The sequence below is a fragment of the Triticum urartu genome, chromosome 5, assembly GCF_003073215.2.
Source record: "Triticum urartu cultivar G1812 chromosome 5, Tu2.1, whole genome shotgun sequence".
Taxonomy (NCBI): domain Eukaryota; kingdom Viridiplantae; phylum Streptophyta; class Magnoliopsida; order Poales; family Poaceae; genus Triticum; species Triticum urartu.
In genome coordinates, this window is record NC_053026.1 from 556,772,265 (window position 1) to 556,795,801 (window position 23,537).

The following is a 23,537-nucleotide window of genomic DNA, read 5'->3' on the forward strand; positions in this document are numbered from 1 at the left end:
GTAATGTATATGCATGCTCTTACTTAGATTTGTATTGAATTTGGAATCAGAGGCCATGAATTGATCTGGCGTTTGACTTCCTGGAGCATTCGAGTTATCCTGGTTGGTGCTTGACCTCGCGTTTTGCTCTGCTGAAAGAAAAGTACAAAAATTAGAGTTTTTCTTTACCAATGTTTACCTTCACCAAATAATTAAGTACGGCATTTTCTCTTCAAGATCCGCATCGCCTCCATCTTCTCTCTAGATTTTCAATAGTATTTTCCTTTTGGATCTATCCTGGTTGAAAAATTGTGTTCCTTCAGAATTTGGAAGGCCAATCAATTGTATACTGGTATGTTGTTCCACTAATTTCTCTGTCAAATCAAACTAATACTAGTTGTAATCAAGCTAGATAATTACATGCAAGTGGTATCATTTTAATACCTTGTGCAGCTTTTGAATGTTATATTTGAAACATTGACAATGATGAGGGACATGCTCTTTTGATTGGTACCCTATATATGCTCATTCAACCAATTTGAGGATGCCCTAAAAATACAAAACTAAATAGTACGCAAACAATTTCTGGAGAACGAATGATTTTCCCTCTTAGACTAGAGGGTTGAGATAGTGCTACATATATCCATGTTGATGGAGGTTTGAACATGCCAACAGAAGAAATGGACATAAGACAGTGTTCCCTATAAAAACAGAACTAACTAAAGAGTTATTTTCTATAGAGAAAATACTTAATGTACTTATTTGATGAACATAAAAATTGTGTACTTATTTGATGGACATAAGACACAATTTTTATGTTCATCAAATAAGTACATTAAGTTATTTTCTCTTCAAGATCCACGTCACAAAGGCTGGTAAAATAAAAATTGTGTCTTATGTCCATCAAATAAGTACATTAAGTATTTTCTCTACATTAAGTACTTATTTGATGGACATAAGACAAAAAATGTGGATCTTGAAGAGAAAATACTTATACTGTACTTATTTGGTGAAGATAAAAATTGGTAAACAAAAATTGTAATCTTCATACTTTTCTTTCAGTGGGCACAGAGGCTGGGACCGAAACGCGTGGTCAAGCACCAGCCAGAATATAACTTGAATTAATGCTCCAGGAAGTCGAACGCCAGATCAATTCATGGCCTCGGGTTCCAAATTTGAAACTAATCTATACCTACTATTAAAGGGAATATGTATTCTTTGTTTGATTTAGTCATTTTCGTTTGGTTTACACACGCTAAGCGATTTGGGCCAGGTACTTGTATGTTGATGGGCCTGTTATGGACTTTCATAGAGACCGCGGAAAATAATTGGGTCAAAATAAATCAACATCGTGGGAATTGAACATAGGACCTCCTCTCTAGCTCTTCGATGTAACAACAAACGACCTTTGCGCTTTTCACATTTACTAATCCCAAACCGCGCTAAATATATGAGTGGCAGTCATCATGTTTAGCGCGAGCTAATTAAGCGAATGAGCTAATAAAGGAAGGATTACGGGCTTAAATAGAATATTTAAAACGATGTGGCTAATTAAAGAAAGGATTATAGGTAAACCGGTGGAATAACTAAAAGAAAGATTGTGGTCTTAAATTCTACACGAAGCATTTGAGATAAAAAGGTAGGATAATTAAAAGGAAGGATCTGTAGGCTTCAATATGTTGGGGCTACTAAATTAGAAAAGTAAGAATTTGATTCCCGACTAAAACAGATGAGGACGTCATGGTAATTAATGAAATAATTATACTTAAATGCCATTAAAAAGGATTATGCTTAAATGGAATCAGTTGAAGATTATGCCCGACAAAGAAAATAAATTGCAACGTATTTTTTAATGTTCATTTTGTAGAAGGATGCTGCGTTGCAGCATGTTCTTCATAGTGAATCCGATGTTGTAGGACATTATGCTTACACAAAACATCAATTTTTCCCATTGCAACGCACGGGCATTTGTGCTAGTCTAAATAAGAGCATGTATATACGTTAGTCATCTATCTGTCAAAGAACCATCGTATACCACACTGGATGTCATGGTTAACATCCTTCCCAACAAAAATTAGGATGCCTCGAAATCAAACCACAATACTAATTTCGAGCAAGCAGCAGCTAGCACATACCCACTTGAATAATTGACAAAGAAAGGAATCTAGGTACGTGATCTCCACAACCAAACATCAGACAACTTCAAGGAGACCGTGTCCTCCTCTAGCCTATACTATAAATAGGATAGACATAAGCCCTTTGCTTCTCACACCTCCCATAGCTCAAGCACCAAGAGTATCTAGCTAGCTAGGCAACGGTGGGGCAGGACAAATCAAAATAATACTAGCTGTAGTCAAGCTAGATAATTACATACAAGTGGTATCATTTTAATGCCTTGTGCAGCTTTTGAATGTTATATTTGAAACATTGACAATGATGAGGGACATGCCCTTTTGATTGGTACCCTATATATGCTCATTCAACCAATTTGAGGATGCCCTAAAAATACAAAACCAAATAGTACGTAAACAATTTCTGGAGAACGAATGATTTTCCCTCTTAGACTAGAGGGTGGAGATAGTGCTACATATATCCATTTATACGGAGGTTTGAACATGCCAACAAACGAAATGGACGGTAAGACAGTGTCCCCTATGAAAACAGAAGTAACTAAAGACTTTAAAGTTACATGTATTTAATTAAGAGTACCAATCAAAAGAGTGTGTCCCTCATCATTGTCAATGTTTCAAACATAAGATTCAAAACTTGCACAAGGCATTAAAATGATGCCACTTGTATGTAATTATCTAGCTTGATTACAGCTAGTCTTAGTTTGATTTGACCCAGAATTTGGTGGAACTACATACCAATATAAGATTGATTGACCTTCCAAATTCTGAAGGAACACAATTTTAAAACCAGGATAGGTCCAAAAGGAAAGTACTATTCAAAAATTTAGAGATGTGGATCTTGAAGAGAAAATACTTACTGTATTTATTTGGTGAAGATAAAAATTGGTAAACAAAAATTGTAATCTTCATACTTTTCTTTCAACAGGCAAAGAGGCGTGTCTAAATAAAATGATGGGACTGAAACGCGAGGTCAAGCACCAACCAGAATATAACTCGGTTCACGGCCTCGGATTCCAAATTCGAAACAAATCTAAATAAGAGCATGTAGTTGGTCATCTATCTATCAGAGAACCATGGTATACCACACTGGATGTCATGGTTGACATCCTTGCCAACAAAACTTAGATGCCTCGAAATCAAACCACAATACTAATTTCGAGCAAGCAGCAGCTAGCACATACCCACTTGCATAATTGAGAAAGAAAGGAATCTAGGTACGTGATCTCCACAACCAAACATCAGACAACTTCAAGGAGACCGTGTCCTCCCCTAACCTATACTATAAATAGGATAGACATAAGCCCTTGGTTTCTCACACCTCCCATAGCTCAGGCACCAAGAGTATCTACCTAGCTAGGCAACGATGGGGCACACAAAGGCAGCAGTGCTAGTGGTGGTGCTCGCCGTCGCCGTGCTTGGGCTTGCCACCGATGGCCAGGCGCAGCTGCAGAACGGGTACTACACGGGCAAGTGCCGCGGCAACGACGTGGAGGCGGTGGTCCGGGGTATCGTCAAGGCCCGATTCGCCCAGGACAGCGCCATCGTCGCCCACTTCCTACGCTTGCTGTTCCACGAGTGCGGCGTCAATGTATGCGTATATTATGACTTTATGAGCTTTTGCTAGCTAGAGCATGATATAGTATATACTAATGTGCCGTTTGATTCATACGTGCGCACCACTAATTCTTCTATTGCACATCCACAGATAGATAGACTAACTAATCTGTTCTTTTTTGGAAACTGAAAGCTAATTTGTTTGACTATACGTGCGTAGGGCTGCGACGGCGGGCTGCTGATCGACGGCCCCGGAACAGAGAAGACGGCAAAGCCGAACCTGAGCGTGAAGGGCTACGACCTCATCGCCACCATCAAAATGGAACTTGAGAAGCGGTGCCCTGGCGTCGTATCCTGCTCCGACATTGAGATCCTCGCAACCAGGGACGCGGTGAATGCGTCCACGGGACAAGGATACGCGGTGCGCACCGGGCGCAGGGACCGCCGGCGGTCCATAGCCACCGACGTGAAACTTCCGGGGCCAGATTTCACGGTTCCGCAGGCAGCCGCTTTCTTCGGCACGCTCGGCCTCAGCTCGGACGACATGGTCGTTCTCCTGGGCGCGCACACGGTTGGCGTCGCGCACTGCAGCATGATCAAGAAGAGCCGTCTTTACAGCTACGGCGGCAAGGCCGGTGCAACGGACCCGAGCATGGACCCGGAGCTAGCGTCCATATACAAGACATACGTGTGCCCCAACACGGCATCCTCCGACAACAACATCGTGTTCCTGGACGACCGGTCCAGCGCGTCCAAGCTGGACAACAGCTTCTACAAGATGCTGCAGCGTCGCCGCGGCGCGCTCATGGTCGACCAGAACCTCTACAACGACGGCTCCACGCGCTGGATGGTCGACAGGCTCGCCAACACTGACCACTTCCGCTGGCTCTTCCCGCAGGCGCTCGCCAAGCTGGGGGAGGTCAACGTGCTTACCGGCACACAGGGAGAGGTCCGCAGGGTCTGCAGCAGGTTCAACTGATGAGATCATCATCGTTTTCTGCGGAGACATCAATTAATGGTGTGCCTGTTGTGTTTATTTCCGGTCGGATTGGTGGTAATTTTTTCTCCCTTTTTTGGTTTTGGTCGGATTCATCTCGATGTACTCTGTTCTGACCGAACGTTCGATTCATTTAATTTGAGTTCCATTGAATAATTTCTAATAACATGAACGATTGAGATCAAAAGCAACATAATTGATATTATGCATATATACTCCCTCCATTACCGAAATATATATCGCTGGAGAAGTTGGTTGCTTCAACGACATATATTTTGGTACAGCGGAAGTACATTTTAGTCGCATAGTACATTATGTTTCTGCTTCACGAATATGATATTTTTTGGACATTTCTAATAATAACAAGATTTATTCCTATTTTGGCATTTTCGATTTCAGGGCTTTTAGCCCCGGTTAGTGAAGGACCGGAGAAGCTTTCTGGTTATGAATCGGGTATAGAACCCATGGGAGGGGCTTGGGTACAATTCCAAATACGCTATTATATGTTTGTGCTCGTTTTTGTTGTTTTTGATTGGGAAACCGTCTTTCTATACCCTTGGGCAATGAATTTCGACGTACTGGGTGTATCCGTTTTTATAGAAGCTTTGGTTCTCGTGCTTATCTAGTTGTTGGTTTAGTTTATGCACGGTGAAAAGGAGCCTTGGAATGGTCTTAACTGAATATTTAGACCAAAAAAAGAAGGAACAGGTTCTATCAAGACAGTTGAATTGAATTAAAGGGCTTGCTTTGACCCATAGGAGTAGGTAACCCGTTCGCTATCCTTGTTTCTATTTCTGTTGCATTCTATCTCATCGTGTCACATTCTGTTCTACGATTCCACTTCGACAAAAGGAAAGAGCATACCTAAGTTCAATAGCTTTACGTCCACTATCCCGATCATGATTTTCCTACCCTCGGGCGGAAAGTAAAGGCCCTTCCCGCTTTTGAAGCCTGTGGGCGAGGAGGGATTCGAACCCCCGACACCGTGGTTCGTAGCCACGTGCTCTAATCCTCTGAGCTACAGGCCCAGTTGTCTCCACTGGATCTCTTCCTGGGGGTACCCCTTCATTTCAGATTAAGAAGATGGGAAAGCGCCTTTCTCTCTATAAGAACAGTGTGTTCCGAGGTGTGAAGTGGGAGAGAGGGGATGTGATGATTGATGTTTTGAATAAGACGACCTTTGCATAACAGACTTATCTAGTTGGTAATCATGGTGCTTCTGACATCAGTCATTTATGACTGTTCATCTGCATCTACCGCATGACTGGTGATTGTGGTGTTGCAAGAGACCCGTTACTCTGTTTCACGTTTGCAGAAAAATCCTTTGGTCTCTCGAGAGCAGCCCCTTAGTGGAAACACAGCGCGCGGTCGCACAAGCTTCCTTCCGGTCGTGATAATTCTGATGTGTAGCAACATAGCAGCGGTTATTACAGATCATAATTGGCGAGGGAATTCTCAATGCAAATAGACATATATAAGATGATCATACAAAACCATTCAGTTTTGTTGGTACATAGGAACAATATCACGGAGGACGGTTCTTCGGTGCTCGAGCTCATCTGCTCCTATGGATGGACATTAATTTTTTTTAAATAGCAAACAAAATAAAAAGAAGTTAATTTTTTGGCATGAAGAAGTTGTATATGTGCTGCAAAATGTCATGACGATATGAAATGGGGAGAGCTCTGAAATTTTTGAAGCTTTGAGAAACGTTCAAAATTTTGATTTTGGAGCACTGACTTTTTGTCCTGAGCCTCACCTATGTTATATGGTCATGAAACTTTGCACACAAAGAGAATTTGTTCATGTTTCATGTAAAAAAATGTTTCATATTTTTATTTTACTGTTCATCAATGAGCAGATGAGCTCATGATTAGCAGCAGATTTCCGCAATATCATGCGATTTCATTTAGATTCTTTCCCTATGAGCACACATTTATAGATGCAATGGTTGGCAAGTTTTAACCACAAACTTGTCTACTCTTTTTAGATCATACGCGTATGCTTCAATATAAACTAATCCCATCAAACGATTTCTTTCATTTGGGAAACATAATTTTGAACTACACGCCAATGATGAATGGACACCTTGCAATGTTCATATATGACTGGTGTTAAAATAGTTCACGCCGTCTAGTAATGTATATACATGTTCTTGCTTAGGTTTGTATTGAATTTGGAATCAGAGGCCATGAATTGATCTGGCGTTGACTTCCTGGAGCATTCGAGTTATTCTGGTTGGTGCTTGATCTCGCGTTTTGGTCTACTGAAAGAAAAGTACAAAAATTACAGTTTTTCTTTACCAATTTACCTTCACCAAGTAAGTACGGTATTTTCTCTTCAAGATCCACATCGCCTCCATCTTCAATCTAGATTTTCAATAGTACTTTCCTTTTGGATCAATCCTGGTTTTAAAATTGTGTTCCTTCAGAATCTGGAAGGCCAATCAATTGTATATTGATATGTAGTTCCACCAATTTCTCGATCAAATCGAACTAATACTAGCTGTAATTAAGCTAGATAATTACATACATGTGGTACCATCTTAATGCCTTGTGCAGCCTTTGAATGTTATATCTTCACAATGATGAGGGACATGCTCCTTTGATTGGTACTCTGTATATGCTCATTCAACCAATTTGAGGACGCGCTAAAATAAAAAGCTAAATATTACGTAAACAATTTTTGGAGAACGAATGATTTTCCCTCTTAGACTAGAGGGTTGAGATAGTACTACATATATCCGTTTTTATAGAAGCTTTGGTTCTCGTGCTTATCTAGTTGTTGGTTTAGTTTATGCATGGTGAAAAGGAGCCTTGGAATGGTCTTAACTGAATATTTAGACAAAAAAGAAGGAAAAGATTCTATTGAGACAGTTATGAATTTGAATTGAATTAAAGGGCTTGCTTTGACCCATAGGAGTAGGTAACCCGCTCGCTATCCTTGTTTCTATTTCTATTGCATTCTATCTCACCGTGTCACATTCTGTTCTACGATTCCACTTCGACAAAAGGAAAGAGCATACCTAAGTTCAATAGCTTTACGTCCACTATCCCGATCATGATTTTCCTACCCTCGGGGGGAAAGTAAAGGCCCTTCCCGCTTTTGAAGGCTGTGGGCGAGGAGGGATTCGAACCCCCGACACTGTGGTTCGAAGCCACGTGCTCTAATCCTCTCGGCTACAGGCCCAGCTATCTCCACTGGATCTCTTCCCGGGGGTACCCCTTCATTGCAGGTTAAGAAGATGGGAAAGCGCCTTTCTCTCTATAAGAACAGTGTGTTCCGAGGTGTGAAGTGGGAGAGAGGGGATGTGATGATTGAGGTTTTGAATAAGATGACCTTTGCATAACAGATTTAGCTAGCTGATAATCATGGTGCTTCTAACATCAGTCATTTATGACCATTCATCTGCATCTACCGCATGACTGGTAGTTGTGGTGTCACAAGAGACCCGTCACTCAGTTTTAGATTTGCAGAAAATCCTTTGGTCTCTCGAGACCAACCCCTTAGTGGATACACAACGCGCGGTCACACAAGCTTCCTTCCAGTTGTGATAATTCTGATGTGCAGCAACATAGCAGCGGTTATTACAGATCATCATTGATCGGATTCATCTTGATATACTCCGTTCTATCGATTCATTTAATTTGTGTTCCATTGAATAATTTCTAGTAACATGAACGACTGAGATCAACAACAACATAATTGATATTATGCATATATACTCTCTCCGTACCGAAATATATGTAGCTGGAGAATTTGAAATACAGTTTCTTCAACGACATATATTTCAATACAGAGGGAGTACATTCCAGTCACGTATCTCTACTATATAAAAGACTTAGCTAGTTGGTAATCATGGTGCTTCTGACACCAATCATTTATGACCGTTCATCTGCATCTACCGCATGACTGGTAGTTGTGGTGTTGCAAGAGACTCGTCACTCTATTTCACATTTGTAGAAAATTCTTTGGTCTCTCGAGACCAGCCTCTTAGTGGACACACAGCGCGCGGTCACACAAGCTTCCTTCTGGTTGTGATATTTTCAATGTCTGGCAATATAGCAACGGTTATTACATATCATAACTATTGAGGGAATTCACAATGCAAATAGACATATAAAAGATGATCATACAAAGCCATTCAATTTTGTTGGTACATAGGAACAATATCACATAGGACGGTTTTTCAGTGCTTGAGCTCATCTGCTCCTATGGATGAACAGTAAAAATTTAAAAATAGCAGACAAAATGAAAAGAAGTTAATTTTCTTGGCATGAAAGTTGAATAAGTTGTCTATATGCCTGCAAAATGTCATGACGATATGAAATGCGGACTGAAAAAATTGAAGCTTTGAGAAACGTTCAAAATTTCGATTTTTGAGCACTGATTTTTTGTCCCGAGCTTCACCCACTAGTGCAGAAGCGGGCAATAGCACCGGTTCGTAAGGCCCTTTAGTGCCGGTTCGGTAACCGGCACTAAATTGTGGGCACTAAGGGCCCCCCCTTTAGTACCGGTTCAGCACGAACCAGTGCTAAAGGGCAACCACGTGGCACCAGCCAGCTTCAGGGGCAGGGAGCCCTTTAGTACCGGTTGGTGACACCAACCGGTATTAGAAGGTTGGGGGGGGGGTTGGGTTTATGATTTCTTTTTCATTTAATTTTGTATTTTCCATTTAATTCTTTTTCGTTTGCTGGTATTTTACGATACTACATATTGTACATGTTATGCATATATATAAATAGAATTTCTAGTAGAACCGATCATTATATATATATATACAACCACCATTAATTAATTCACACATATATACACACATGTATATATATACACACACACACACAATTAGCTAGCTATCTACAATTTCTCCTAATTGGTGCCTTCGGAGCCAGTGGCATTAGCCTAATTGGTGCCTTCGGAGCACGATAACAATTGGAAGTGGTTCATGGGGCGGTAGCGGGTAATAGTATTCTCCTTTGGGATCTATGACCTGGTCGAGCAAAAATCCCTCTATTTCCTCTTGAATTGCTTCTATGCGGTCCTCTGTTAGGAGCTTCTCCCGCACCTCTTTGAACTGTTAAGAAGGAGATCAATATGCATGTGTATTAGTTGTGTGACTAGATATCGATAATGGTGTAAAAATTGTGAATAGTGTTCTGACAAACGTACCCACTCCTGTCTTTGAGATCTGCTCCTTTCGGACGCCATCATGCGAATGTTCTCGCAAACGTAGTATGCACACAGATTATTCCCCGGCGCCTGCTTTAGGGCCTTTAGGAGAATGGAATTTGATCAGATAATAATTAATCAAGCATGATAAATAAAGAGATGGCAGCTAGCTAGTACTACTTAATTACTTACCTGGGGTCGATACCATTTCAGATTTTGTTTCCATGAGCCTGGAGTGGCCCTAATGAACTTTGCCCAAGCCCTGCCCGCCGACAAAGAAAATGAATAAATGGGTTATTAAATAGTTGTTATCAGGAAATGACGAACTAATTAAATAGGCCGAGATATAGTTAATAATGATTGAAATTACCTGTTGACTATCCCCTTCACGATGGTGTAGTCACTTGCTTTCTTAACTAGTGAGTCTAGTACTTCAATTGTTCCTTCATCAATTTTAATGATTAACAAGATCCAGTGAAATCTGCATGCACACACGTTTGCATGTCTTAATTAAGCGGGCATATGTAAGCAAAAATATGTAGCTAGCTAGTAGGCAAAAACAGAATTTGTAGTACAAGACAGTGTGACTCACTCGAAGCTGTAAGGAAGTAGTATATCTTCATTGTATTTGAGGCGCTTGAAGAACTCTAGCATGCTTTCCTCTACACTTTTTTCGTACTACCTCTTTCTCAGTTTACAGGGCATGCGCGTAACCCTAGGTCGTCAATTTGACCAACCTAATACAAGTCATATATTACAAAAAATATTCCAATAGAAACTTCGGAGTTTCTACTTTCAAAAGGTATAATTTTTGTGTTATATAATTTATATTATGGTGATAAAATTGGCAACCTAGGTATACGCGCAAGACTTGTAAACTGAAACGGAGGTAGTAATATGGATCTAATTTCCATGTGTATTCATTCATGGTATTTGGGTCAACGAACCCAATGCCATAGCATCCACCTTTTTTCATTTCATAAATCTTCATCTTGTATAATACCACAGAAAAGAATATAGTGAGGATAATTACAGGTAATGATTGATCAAAATGATCACTACAGCTAGCTTGAGACTTAAATTACAGAAAGAAATCACTTACAGACAATAGCAACTGACGATAGATTTGTCGAGTGCGTCTTGATTTTATAGCTGAAATAGTTCTGAATACTCAACGGATACAGCTGTCTCATGGTAGTAATGATCCTTCTTGACATTCACCATGAGGGACTCTCAATTGGAAATCTTGGTAATGTTCATGTATCATTGATGCAATTCATATATTCTCGTTGGGAGCTTCTTGACCTCGTCTGGCTCGACCAAAGGTTGGCCCCGGACATATTTCCGTTGTATTTCCTCCTCTCTAGTCGGAGACATGGGCTCGATATCGAGGAGTTGTCCAACAGTGATCATGAGCGTTTCAGCCTGCTCAATATGCTCCTCGGTTATTACCACATCGCCCAGCCCGGGAACGTTAACGGTTTGCCCACAATAATATTGGGCGCGCCTAATCTCATGTGTTGTTGGCACAACAAGCGGGGGGATTGATTGCGCCGCCTGTTCTCCCAGCTGGGGAACGGTTTTACCGCTCCTTTTGCCAGCTGATTTGCTTGAGCTCGAGGTCGCCTCTTTCTGTAGACGTGCTCGATTTAACTTCTTGATGTGGCGCTCATAGTCTGTGTCAACAGGCTTGGGAGCTGGTGCTCTAGCCATACGAATGAAGTGGTCAATCTTTTCCTCAGGCACTTTCTCCCTTGGCGGCGGTGGCGGTTTCGGTGCAAAATGGGCTTCCACCTCAGCCTTCGATATGGCTATGTTTTCCTCCTCGGACTTGCTGTAAGGCCTCTGCGGAAGAGGCGCGAGGCTTGGACCATATTGAAATCGCTTGCCTCTGCCTGTACCTCCAGTACAACCTCGACTTGTACCGCTACGCACCATAGCTGAGGCAGCTCTCTTTCGTGATTGCTGAGGCGGCGAAGACGGCTGACGTGGCTGAGTTGGAGGAGGAGGAGTGGCCTGACGCTGTGCCGGACTTGGAGGAGGAGTGGCCTGAAGCTGTGCCGGACTTGGAGGAGGAGTGGCCTAACGCTTTGGTGGACTTGGTGGAGCGGGAGTCTGCTGACTCGGTGGCGGACTTCAACGAGGAGTCGGATGACGCGGTGTCGGTGGCCTTCGAAAGATGATCCAGTCCTTTCTCCATAGGATGATACGATGGTTGGCCTCTCCCAGTGTGTGCTCATCGTCACCTCCAGGAATGTCAAGCTCTAGCCCCGAATATTGGTCCACCACCTCATCAACCAAGACATGAGCATAGCCCGCTGGAATCGGGTTGCAATGGAAGGTTGCCTCGGGGGGATTTGTAAAAGCAAGGGTGTCCGCCACCTTCATGGATATGTTCTTCATTTTGAAGTGTAGCTCGCAGTTAGTGTTCTCCATGATGTCATCCACTGGGTAGCTATTCAGCAATGCGTTACCCGGGGCGGAACCCACGCTGCTTCTCGGCATGGATGGGATGGTGCTATCCAATGCTGGATCATCTGCTAGCTGCTGCAGCTGCTGAGACCCCCTTTGCTGGCTAAGTGAGTCGATCTGCTCCTGCTGCCGCTGGAATTTGACTGCCAAGTCCGCGTGCACTGATTCTAGGCCTTGAAGGTGTTCATAGTCTAGCTTCCTCTGCTCCTCCTCCATCTTCCTCTTCTTCTCCTCCGCAATCTTCTTTCTCGCACGAGTTCTGTAGTCGGCGTTCCAGTCCAAAAACCCCTCATACCACGGAATAGCGCCCATGCCTCGTGTTCTTCTCGGGTGTTCAGGATTTCCCAGGCACGCGTAAGCTCATCGATCTCTCTGTTGGGTTGGAACACCCCCGATCGAGCCTCTTCTATTGCAACAAGTAGCTTATCTTCGGCTCCGTCCAGACATGCCTTCTTCGAAACTTTGCCTGTCTTCGGGTCCAACTCCCCCCATGCACATAGAACCAAGTCCTGCACCTGGGGGGCCAGCTCAATGTTTTTGGAGTGACACCTGCATCCTCCATCTCTTTCTCAGACTTATCCCACTTAGGCATTCCCACCGCATAGCCACCTGGCCCCAGCTTATGGAACTTATCCTTTTTTGCGGCATTGGCCTTGTTTATTCTCGACCATTCCTTAGATAATTCTGAATCCTTGTATTTCACGAAATCGTCCCAATGAGCACTTTGCTTCTCTAGTGTTCCCTCGAATACTGGAGTCTTCCTTCCTCCCTTGACGTACTTGGCCCATTCACGATTCTTGTGGTTTTTGAATGCAACCGCCATCTTCCTAAGAGCAGCGTCCTTGACTTTCTCCACATCTGCATCTGTGAAATGATCTGGTAGGGTGAAATGTTCCATGAGCATTTCCCAAAGTAGAAATTTTTGTCTGTCGTCGACAAAAGTAACTCCTGGACGTGGCTTTGCTGGCTCTCTCCATTCTTGAAGGGAGATCGGGAGTTGGTCCTTCACAAGAACTCCGCACTGACGAATGAACATGTCCACAATCTTCTTAGGCGCTAATGGTTCGCCATTAGGTTTGATGGCCTCGATATTGTACTTTACGCCCTCCTTCAACTTTTTGTTCCGGCCTCGTTTCCTATTGCCTGAAGATTTGCTCGATCCGGATGGCTGAAAGAAGAAAGATCGATTCGTTAATATATCTTCAAGTCATTTAAAACATGTGATGATCACCAGATGCCTGCTTATATAAATATATATATCTCGCCGGTCTTTGTTGTTTCAAGATCAACATTTTCTTCGTCATGTTCATAGTTCATGACTTCATCAATTCGGTCGTCGCGATCGAATATCATATCACCCTCCCCAGTGTTGTTTAGATATTCGGAGCCGTCATAATCTTCTTCATTCTGATCATCATCTGGCCCGCGAGGATTGCGTATGATATTGAACAGGGCCTCTTCTCCCTCTCTGCCGGTATTGTCCGCCATAGGTTTTGTTTAACTAATCCAAAAGAAATATATTCAAATTACAATGCATGGATGCAATCAATTAATAAGGAAAAACTGAATCAATCATAGTACATAATAAGCATCATCGAATATAATCTCGAATACGTCATCTCGAATAATAGACATAATCTCGAATACATCGTCTCGAATCTCTACTCCTATAAAAATACGAGTTGGTGATGATGGTGTGCCTGCCTTGCTTCAATTTCAACCATCGGATCTGCATCCAACGCACTGTAATCAATCTGTGGTACATTTTGCAAAAAAACGCCCGCTGCATCACACATTTGCAGATAAGCCCCCTCATTCCATCTTTCCTGTTCGAGTCTCTGCCCCACCCCCACCAGGTAAAAAAACAACTATCGACCTTATCCATCTCCTCTCCAGAACGGGAGGCACCATACGAACCGCCGCCGGCAGCGCTGGAATCGATCCGGCGATGTGGCAGCTGCCGGCGCTGTTCAACCCCCACCCCCCCCCCCCCCCCCCCGCCTTCTGCCTTCTACCAGCCCCACCTCTCACCGCCGCGACGACCCCATCCACCTCACCGTCTCCTCCGTGGCTCTGCCCCCTTCCCCGTCCGATGCCAACCTCGGCAAGCAGGCCGCCACCGCCGTCCGCCTAACGACGCCTGTACTGCCTCCTCCTCTGCTGCTACAGGCTTAGCGTAGATCATCACTGCCACCTCTCTCCCCCTTGTCGTCCCCTCCGCCGTCTCACCCGTCTCCTCTGCCGCTGGCCGCCGCTGGTCCGCCGCCGACGGATCTTCTGCCTCTTCCTCTGCGATAGTGTTCCCACTGACCTCCGCCCACCATCGCCACCACCTCCCCCTCCTTGATGTCTCATCCGCCCCCTTCACCCTCTCCTCCAATGCTGACTGCCCCAGGTATGCCGCCGGCTACGAGCTGCTCATTCACAGTGGCGGCAGCGCCGCCACATACTACTCCTTGCCCTTCCCCACCGGCGCGCTATTCTTGGCTACTGTCACCCTGTCCACCCATGCCGCCTCCCAAATTCAAATTTTCTGCCAAACCCGCGTGCCCAGGCGGAACTGTCTAGAAACCACCCTTGCAGGCCCATATATATATATATATATATATATATATATATATATATCAAATTTTCTAGCACTCTGAGTTCAAATCCGCGCGCCAATGTGGAGCTGTCTAGAAACTACTATTGAAGACCAATATAAAGCAAATGGGACTCTTGCTGCTGCACCCAAAGAAGCCAAACGCTGGTCACGGCATTCTTCATATTGAACGGATTGTGAGGACTTCGTCTTCTGTTCTACTTCGTGAAGGACCAAGGTATGGGTGGATCTTCTTACTTGTGCAATTGTAGATGTGCAATGACAGAAATGACTGATCTGATTAGGAGATCAAGCACCAGTACTAGAGGAATGGTTTACTATGCTTAGATTGCTATGCTAGCCCACTTCTATTCTAATATGATTTTTACACAATAAATGCTAGCACTGATAATTAGTGAATATAATAGCAGTTTGATTTTTTATTCATCTATTGGCATAGATTGCTGGACCACGGATAGCCACATCCTTGTCAATTGATGTTATACTTTTGTAGTACCACATTATACTTGTATTGCGATATTGCTTACAATTGAAATCTTGAAGTATAGTTGCTTAAGTTAACCAAATAGTAAATATGCATTGGTACTAAATATGCACATAAATACTCAGTGGCAGCTCCAACTACAATTGGAATTTTTTTCTCACCGAATCACTGATTGTTAAAATGACGATCCACATGGCAGGTCCAAAAGATACTCATCAAGCTCAGAAATTAGAAGTCTCCAGGAGAAACCCTTGGATTTAGGTGTGAAACTGAATAATCACAAGGTCAGGACATACTGGGTGAGTTAGGCTGAATATTCAGTATGTGCGAGTGCATCATGCTTCATACTCCCACTGTTGACTGGAAGTTGTGAAGCCTATTATTAGACATGCTTGGAAACTATTGTGATAGGTTCTATGGAAATGCTGTGAAAAATTCATACTTGATCACTTCTGTATACTACTATGTTCTGATTTGTAGTTTTTGGCTACCATACATGTGCATATCATTTGTTTTATTCATATTGTTACTTGATGATGATGAAATTTATCATATGTGCAATTTCAGATCTAAATATAAATTGCTCTAAATTTATCATACATGTCGTTGGCTTAAAACAAAATATCATGTTGTCTTTTGGCAAAGAATAGTATTCTTGTTAGATTACATATAACATTCCTATTGGCTTTTGTGTTTTGAGCTTTTAATTCATTTGGCTAACCTCATACTCTTCTGTTTTGGGGAGAAATAATCAGGTCTTGCGCCCAAATGTTACAATCCTCGTGCCAACAAAGCAATAAAGGAAAACAAAAAGGTTGCTATCTTGTCCCTTATCGCTTGGCGGAACAATCTTTTTGCATATATTTGTATAATCTGACTATTGGTTCAACTTTAAATAACACAGTGGTCGATGACAATAATAAGTCCCACAGAACTAGGCCCAATGGCATGCCACCGACTTAGACAGGTCTATTTATACGCGAGCCGACATGTGTGACGCATTTGAGTTACCCGTCTTCTTCGGATGATGAAGTGACAAACCAATCAGCTGTGATTTTTCCTACTAATAATGGTATGCTGACATCAATTGAGTACTTGGAGCGAGGAGAAAGTTCCAAAGGTAAGTCTATAAGGAGAAAGTGTGTGCTTATGTAATTTTGTTTACCCACTTAATTAATTCATCATAAAATACTGTAGGGAAAAAGCGTGCACGCGAAGCACTAAGATATGCTAGCCGTACCCCTAAACAAATCCAAGCAAGGCGAGAACGTGTGAGAGCACGTCGGCAAAATTTAACACCAAATGAGAAGGAAAGGATTAATGCACAGAGAAGAGAGAAAAGACAACGCATGAAACTTGATGAGAGGAATGCAAGCCAGCGAGCACGTAGGCAAAGTTTGACGCTAGATGAGAGGCAAGAAAGAAATGCACGCCAGCGAGCACGTAGGAAAAGCCTACCACCCGAAGAGCGACAAGCACTCCTAGCTGAGCGTAAAGCAAGCTACGCAGCCAAACGAGGTACCCTCTATAAGGATTCTGCCGCAATGCAGTGCCCTAAAGGTTCATTGGTGGGACATCTATCATCAAGCTCTTATGTCTTTAGCTGCCCAAGTACGCTGACGCAAACTTCTGCTACGGTTCAAGGTAATTCTCACATACACATTCGTTTATCTCACAAATTTTTTCAAAGGTTGAGCCGGTATTTTACACTATCATTCAAATAACAGGTAATCTTGAAAGCATACCTGAAGCGGTGGAAGAGGATCACATAGTTTTCACTAACACAGGTATGCTTATGGTGTGGATGCCTTCTTTTCATTACTGATTATATTATAATTTTTTCAAAGGTTGAGCCGGTATTTTACACTATCATTGAAATAACAGGTAATCTTGAAAGCATACCTGAAGCGGTGGAAGAGGATCACAGAGTTTTCACTAACACAGGTATGCTTATGGTGTGGATGCCTTCTTTTCATTACTGATTATATTATAACACACATTCAGAACCATCCTTATAACTTAGAATGGACAATTCATTATTGGCTCCCAATGGCTTCATATGTCTAGGTTCCCCAACAGAAAGCTTTGTTGCGGACGATAATCAGTCTGAAGAAGAAGATGATGAGTACTTCATATTTGCTGGCAGAGGTATTGCCATTGTCGTGGATGCCTTACTTCCCTACATGTATTGCACAAAAACTGCAAGACCTATATAACACTATTCATCTCATGTATATGTAGGCAATGATGAAGACTGTGATGACATGATGGATGCATTTACAACAGTCCCTGATCCATATGATCGTGTCTACGAGAATATACCTGTAAGTACTCACACGCTGGCACCTAAACCTGATTGCAAGCATTGTGGTGCAAAGAGGTTCCAGTATGAGACAAATGGATTTTGTTGCCGGTCTGGAAAAGTTAAGTTGGCACACTTAGAACCACCCTTGGAACTTAAAATGCTATACACAAGTTCAGATCCCAATGCCGTGCATTTTAGGGATAACATTCGATACTTCAATGGACAATTTTCATTCACTACCCTTGGAGTCAGTCTGGACAACAGATACACAAACATGAAGTCAGGAGTCTATACATTTCGAGCTCACAGTCAGATTTACCACAACATCTTCTCATTTGGTCCAACTCAAGATGGGCCAAAGCATTTGGAACTCTACTTCTATGATGACGATCCCAGTTTACAACATAGGTTTCGGCGCTCCCTGAACCTAGACCGAGATGTCATTCGAAGGCTTGTTGACATCCTGAAGGATAATCCTTATTCTGAAACGTTCAGGAATCTAGGTGGAGTCGATGACCTTGAGGAATACCGTATTGAACTGAACACCAACTTGAGGTTGGACCAACGGAGGTATAATGTGCCTATATCATCAGAGGTTGCAGCTATTTGGGTTGAGGGTAGTGAACTCTGTAAGTACTTTGAGCGTAGCATAGTATTGTTCAGCAACGACAACAAGAGATATAGCATCCAACCATATTATGGATGTTATGATCCGTTGTCTTACCCTTTATTCTTCCCAAGAGGGGAGATTGGTTGGCATCCTGAAATCCCAAAGAATGGTGTCAGCTTAAATAAGATGCTTCAGTCCCGTCGCAGTGGTCGACAGAGTCTAGGTAATTCATATAACGAAAATAACATGTGTTAATGTTGTTTATCCTCATTGTACTTACTTTTCCTGATTCCCAATATTGTCCTTTTGTTATCTCTCATTTTATAGGTTCATATACAAATAGTCGATTATGCGTCTCCGTTAGAGACTACTATTGCTACAAGTTTCAAATGCGTCGTGGTGTATTTAACACCATGCTATACGGTAAACGACTATCCCAAAAATATGTGGTTGATATGTACATCAAGGTTGAAAGCTCAAGATTGGACTATATAAAAAACACCAGAAACTAATACGTGTTGATCTATACCAAGGTGTTGTCGATAGCCTTCAAGCTGGGGAAAACCGTGCGGATGAAGTGGGCAAACGGACTATAGTTCCTTCATCATTTATTGGGGGAAGAAGAGATAGGAGACGAAGATACCTTGATGCCATGGCCTTGGTGCAAAAGTATGGGAAGCCAGATATTTTTTTAACCATGACTTGCAACCCTAATTGGGATGAAATAATTAGTGAGCTAGAGCCTGGACAAACCCCACAGGATCGTCCTGATCTTATTGTACGAGTATTTCGAGCAAAGTTGGAAGACCTCAAGATACAACTTTTTAAAAGGCACATTCTTGGTAAGGTAGCAGCATATGTGTATGTAGTTGAGTTCCAGAAAAGAGGTCTACCACATGCTCATTTCCTCCTAATCATGGAGGGGAGGTACAAGCTAACATGCCCAGAGCAATGTGACGGTCTCATATCTGCTGAATTGCCAGACAAATCCAAGTATCCTGAGTTGTACAAAATGGTCGTGAAGCACATGATGCGTGGTCCGTGTGGAGTCCTAAACCCCAAGAACGTGTGCATGCAGAAAGGTAGCTGCAAGAACTATTATCCACGACCATTTAATGTGTCAACCCTTCAAGGAAAGGACTCATATCCCATATATAGGAGGAGAGATGATGGACGCCGTGCAAAGGTACATGGCCAAGAGTTAGACAATAGGTGGGTTGTTCCATATAATCCTTACCTACTAAGAAGGTATAATTGCCACATCAATGTCGAGGTTTGCTCAAGCATAAAAGCTGTAAAGTACCTCTTTAAATACATATATAAGGGGCATGATCGAGCATCTGTTTCTATCGATGAGGTGGATAGTGATAGGAACATTGATGAGATAAAGCAATACCCAGATTCTAGGTGGGTTACTCCACCAGAAGCATTATGGAGGATATATGGTTTTGACCTTAGTCAGATATTTCCATCTGTTAGACAACTCCAACTCCACCTCCCTAATATGCACATGGTGTTGTTTCCAGCGGGTGCAAATCTGAATGATGTCCTCTCCCAAGATGGAGCTTCCAAGACCATGCTAACTGAGTATTTTGAGGCAAACAAGAAATATGAGTTGGCTCGAGGAATTTTATATAAGGATTTCCCATCTTATTTTGTTTGGATGTCAGGTGGAAAGTATTGGAAAAGGAGGGATGAACGCACACAGATTGGGAGAATTGTGTCTGCACATCCAGCTGAAGGGGAGAGGTATTATCTTAGAGTGCTTCTAAACCATGTCACAGGTGCTACATCCTTCCAAGACCTTAGAACAGTGAATGGTATTGTTTACTCGACATTCCGTGAAGCTGCTGAAAGGAGGGGTCTTACCGAGTCAGATAATACTATCAATGAGTGTCTTGATGAGGCTAAGGTTTTTCATATGCCATCTTCCCTTCGGAGGCTATTTGCCACTATATTGGTCTTTTGTGAACCCAGCAATGTGCGTGGCCTATGGGACAGACACATGGAAGCTATGACAGAAGACTATCGACTAACACAAATGTGCCCCCATGCAGTTGAGCAGATGGCATTATTATATATAAAGAATATGCTTGAATCGATGGGTAAGGACATATCATCATTCCCTCTCCCAGAAATTGACAAGTCATATGATGCCTCGGATAATGAGGCTAGGGAGATCATAGAGGAGTCCACGATAGAGGTGGACCCAGAACACCTTGGCTTGTCATCTTTCCTAAACCCAGAACAGAGATATGCATATGATGAGATACTTGCGACCATCAATAGTGGCCAAGGAGGTGTGTTCTTTGTTGATGGACCCGGAGGCACGGGAAAGACTTATCTGTACAAAGCACTACTTGCAAAAGTACGTGCCGAGGGTAAAATAGCTGTTGCAACAGCGACATCAGGCGTTGCTGCATCCATCTTGCCTGGAGGGAGGACTGCACACTCAAGTTTTAAAATACCATTGAACACCGAAGACGGTGGGGTCTGCAGTTTCACCAAGCAAAGTGGGACAGCTAAGCTTCTTATGAGGGCGTCCCTCATAATTTGGGACGAGGCCTCCATGACAAAGCGGCAGGCGGTCGAGGCCCTTGACAATAGAATGAGGGACATCATGGCTCGACCTGACCTGCCGTTTGGTGGAAAGACAATTGTGTTTGGGGGAGACTTCAGACAAGTGCTTCCTGTTGTTCGTAAGGAAAACCGGTCCCAAATAACTGACGCGACACTGCGTAAGTCTTACCTTTGGGAGAATATGAGACAACTAAGACTTGTGTAATATGAGGGCTCAGAGCGATCCATGGTTTGCTGATTACCTTCTTCGTGTTGGGAATGGCACTGAAGATACCGTGGATGATGATTACATACGGCTTCCAGATGAGATTTGTGTACCATACACCAGCAACGCCACTGATATTGATAAGCTTATTGAAAGTGTTTTCCAGATGACCCTAGAAGAAAACCTCTTGGATCCAAATTACATAACGTCCCGAGCAATTTTGTCAACTCAGAATGAGTACGTTGACAAGATTAACATGAAAATGATTGAGAGGTTTCCTGGGGAGGAAATGATATACTATAGTTTTGATCACGCGGAGGATGATCCACACAACTACTACCCTGCAGAATTCTTGAATTCATTAACACCTAATGGGCTACCTCCCCATATCCTAAAGCTGAAAATTAATTGCCCTATTATATTGTTACGCAACATTGACCCAGCGAGTGGTTTGTGCAATGGGACGAGGTTGATTGTCCGAGGATTCATGAGGAATGCAATAGATGCTGAGATTGTGTTGGGCCAGCATGCTGGTAAGAGGGTGTTCCTTCCTCGAATTCCTCTTTGCCCATCAGACGATGAGATGTTTCCATTTAGGTTCAAGAGGAAGCAGTTTCCAGTTAGACTTAGCTTTGCTATGACCATTAACAAGGCACAAGGACAAACTATACCAAATGTTGGTGTATACCTCCCTGAACCGGTATTTTCACACGGGCAGCTCTATGTTGCTCTTTCTAGAGCTACATCTAGAAGTAATATGAAGATTCTTACTATACCGGATAAAAAAAAGGAAGGCCAGTCCAACTCCACTGCAAATATTACAAAGAACATAGTCTACAAAGAAGTTCTCAGCATGTAGTCCAAGGTATAAATCACACAAGTACAATTTGGTTGCCGTAAAAATTATATCTATCTAACCAGGGTCATGTGGAGGATTTACGGAAAGACAACTTAGATACTTGCTTTAGTGTTCATGATTTTTTGTAACAACAATTATATGTGTGTTTGAATTGTTTTTAGTAGTTTCCTTTGTTACTCCCTTTGTTAAAAATAATAATAATAATTCAAACAATGCCGACAGCAGGTTGCTTTGTCATCAACGCATTTCATTTGGTTGGTAGCTCCACATCCAATTTTTAGCTCCACATCCAATTTTCAGGGCACACCCTGAATATTTGTTTCCTTTCTGTCTGTTATTGGCATTTTGTTTTTCTTCGCAGAAACCTGGTTGATGTAAGAAAGTTACAAGTAGTCCAATACTAATATTTTTGTATCTACATGCATGTGGACTCACCCCTTCTAAATACATATGATTCAAAAACATCTTTTACTTAACAATTTGTTTCTTTGCTTCCGTACAAAATGTACAAGTGTTGTTCAATGTTTTTTCCTTTGCCTAAATATACTACAGAGTACATACCCTCTACAAGCTCCTTGTTTTTTCGTTTGTCTAAATATACTACAGACCATTATATATATGCAGTACTGATTACCTTATTTCCTTTTAGGTGAGAAGATGGATGAAGCCAGAGCTCGAGGGCCAACATTGTTAGCATAGATGGTTTTGAGCAAACCGACCTAAAAAGAAGGGTCTGGGGATCAAACAATGTAGTTTTTTGTGTGTTTGTTAGTTCCTAACATCTTTGGAGCAAACCTTGAAAGAAAAGGAGCTCTTTTGAAGGACTGTTGTGACATAGATCCAGCAAGCTGGGTGGATGGTGGGTGCAGGAAGTGTATGGGCGTCGACATGGCTGGAACCCCATGGCCATGAAGACTAGCGATGTAAGTCATCGTTGTTCCCTTTTTTGTGCTCTCCTGTGTTTGGTCTATTTTGGGATTTGTGTGTACAATATCTTTTTTTTCTGTATGAGAGTTAACTGCAGTTTCCAGGTTAACTGGGTTGACGATGCTCTTGTTCATGTTACCAAAGGATGATGTAGGGAAGTAGTTGTTTACGCGTGTTTGGGTTTGGGTGGCTAATGCTCAGCCCGTATGGTGGTGTGGTATGTGCGTGGTGTTGTAATACTGAAAAATTCTATATTATTTGCAATTTACTATTCATTGGGATGGTATGTAAGCTCGGAAAACATAATTGAATTATTTGGAAAAGCATATTTGATAAACATACATGGATGACCCGACATAACGTCAATCCTAAAACACAATGCCATAGTTATTCCGTGCAACGCACGGGCAATCTCGAATAAATCATCTCAAATATTATATATCGAATACATCACTAGCTAGCTAATAAAGATCGAGTACTAGAGAGTAATCTAGGCGGTGGACAACCAAAGTGAAGGAACCATCACTGGATCATAGCTCGGGTGATCTCCCCAAAGAACCTGCCAGGTATTGGAGAACCTGACGTCCATAGCAGCCATGTAGCGATGGACGTGCTCGTCCTCCTCCCTGACACGGCGACGTACCACCTTCGGCGGGGCCGGC

At 42.6% G+C, this 23,537-nt stretch overlaps 2 protein-coding genes, 1 long non-coding RNA gene and 1 other non-coding gene across 4 annotated transcripts; 3 read left to right on the forward strand and 1 right to left on the reverse strand.

Annotated features, from left to right (window-relative positions):
* Window positions 1-3,442: 3,442 nt before the first annotated feature.
* LOC125505997 (peroxidase 57-like) lies at window positions 3,443-4,849 on the forward strand. Its single transcript, XM_048670882.1, has 2 exons — window positions 3,443-3,699; window positions 3,886-4,849. Exons 1-2 carry the CDS (start codon window positions 3,475-3,477, stop codon window positions 4,642-4,644), a joined length of 984 nt encoding a protein of 327 aa, XP_048526839.1. The 5' UTR covers window positions 3,443-3,474; the 3' UTR covers window positions 4,645-4,849.
* Window positions 4,850-5,616: 767 nt separating this feature from the next.
* Window positions 5,617-5,690, reverse strand: TRNAR-ACG. The gene has a single exon. It is a non-coding gene; the product is annotated as a tRNA-Arg (tRNA).
* Window positions 5,691-14,680: 8,990 nt separating this feature from the next.
* On the forward strand, window positions 14,681-16,330 carry LOC125510668. The gene is made up of 4 exons (XR_007284691.1): window positions 14,681-15,122; window positions 15,589-15,688; window positions 16,145-16,203; window positions 16,294-16,330. It is a non-coding gene; the product is annotated as an uncharacterized LOC125510668 (long non-coding RNA).
* A 603-nt stretch (window positions 16,331-16,933) lies between these two features.
* Window positions 16,934-17,620, forward strand: LOC125507374. The gene is made up of 4 exons (XM_048671963.1): window positions 16,934-17,033; window positions 17,117-17,176; window positions 17,274-17,333; window positions 17,457-17,620. The coding sequence occupies exons 1-4, from the start codon at window positions 16,934-16,936 to the stop codon at window positions 17,603-17,605; spliced, it is 369 nt and encodes a 122-aa protein (XP_048527920.1). The 3' UTR covers window positions 17,606-17,620.
* Window positions 17,621-23,537: the final 5,917 nt, after the last annotated feature.

Excerpts from the sequence above, each read along its gene's own strand:
- LOC125505997 (XM_048670882.1), top strand. The coding sequence starts at position 3,475 with ATGGGGCACACAAAGGCAGCAGTGCTAGTGGTGGTGCTCGCCGTCGCC. Across the intron at positions 3,700-3,885 it reads TCCACGAGTGCGGCGTCAAT|GGCTGCGACGGCGGGCTGCT; the intron begins GTATGCGTATAT and ends ATACGTGCGTAG.
- LOC125507374 (XM_048671963.1), top strand. The coding sequence starts at position 16,934 with ATGCAGTGCCCTAAAGGTTCATTGGTGGGACATCTATCATCAAGCTCT. Across the intron at positions 17,034-17,116 it reads AACTTCTGCTACGGTTCAAG|GTAATCTTGAAAGCATACCT; the intron begins GTAATTCTCACA and ends TTCAAATAACAG. Across the intron at positions 17,177-17,273 it reads CATAGTTTTCACTAACACAG|GTAATCTTGAAAGCATACCT; the intron begins GTATGCTTATGG and ends TTGAAATAACAG.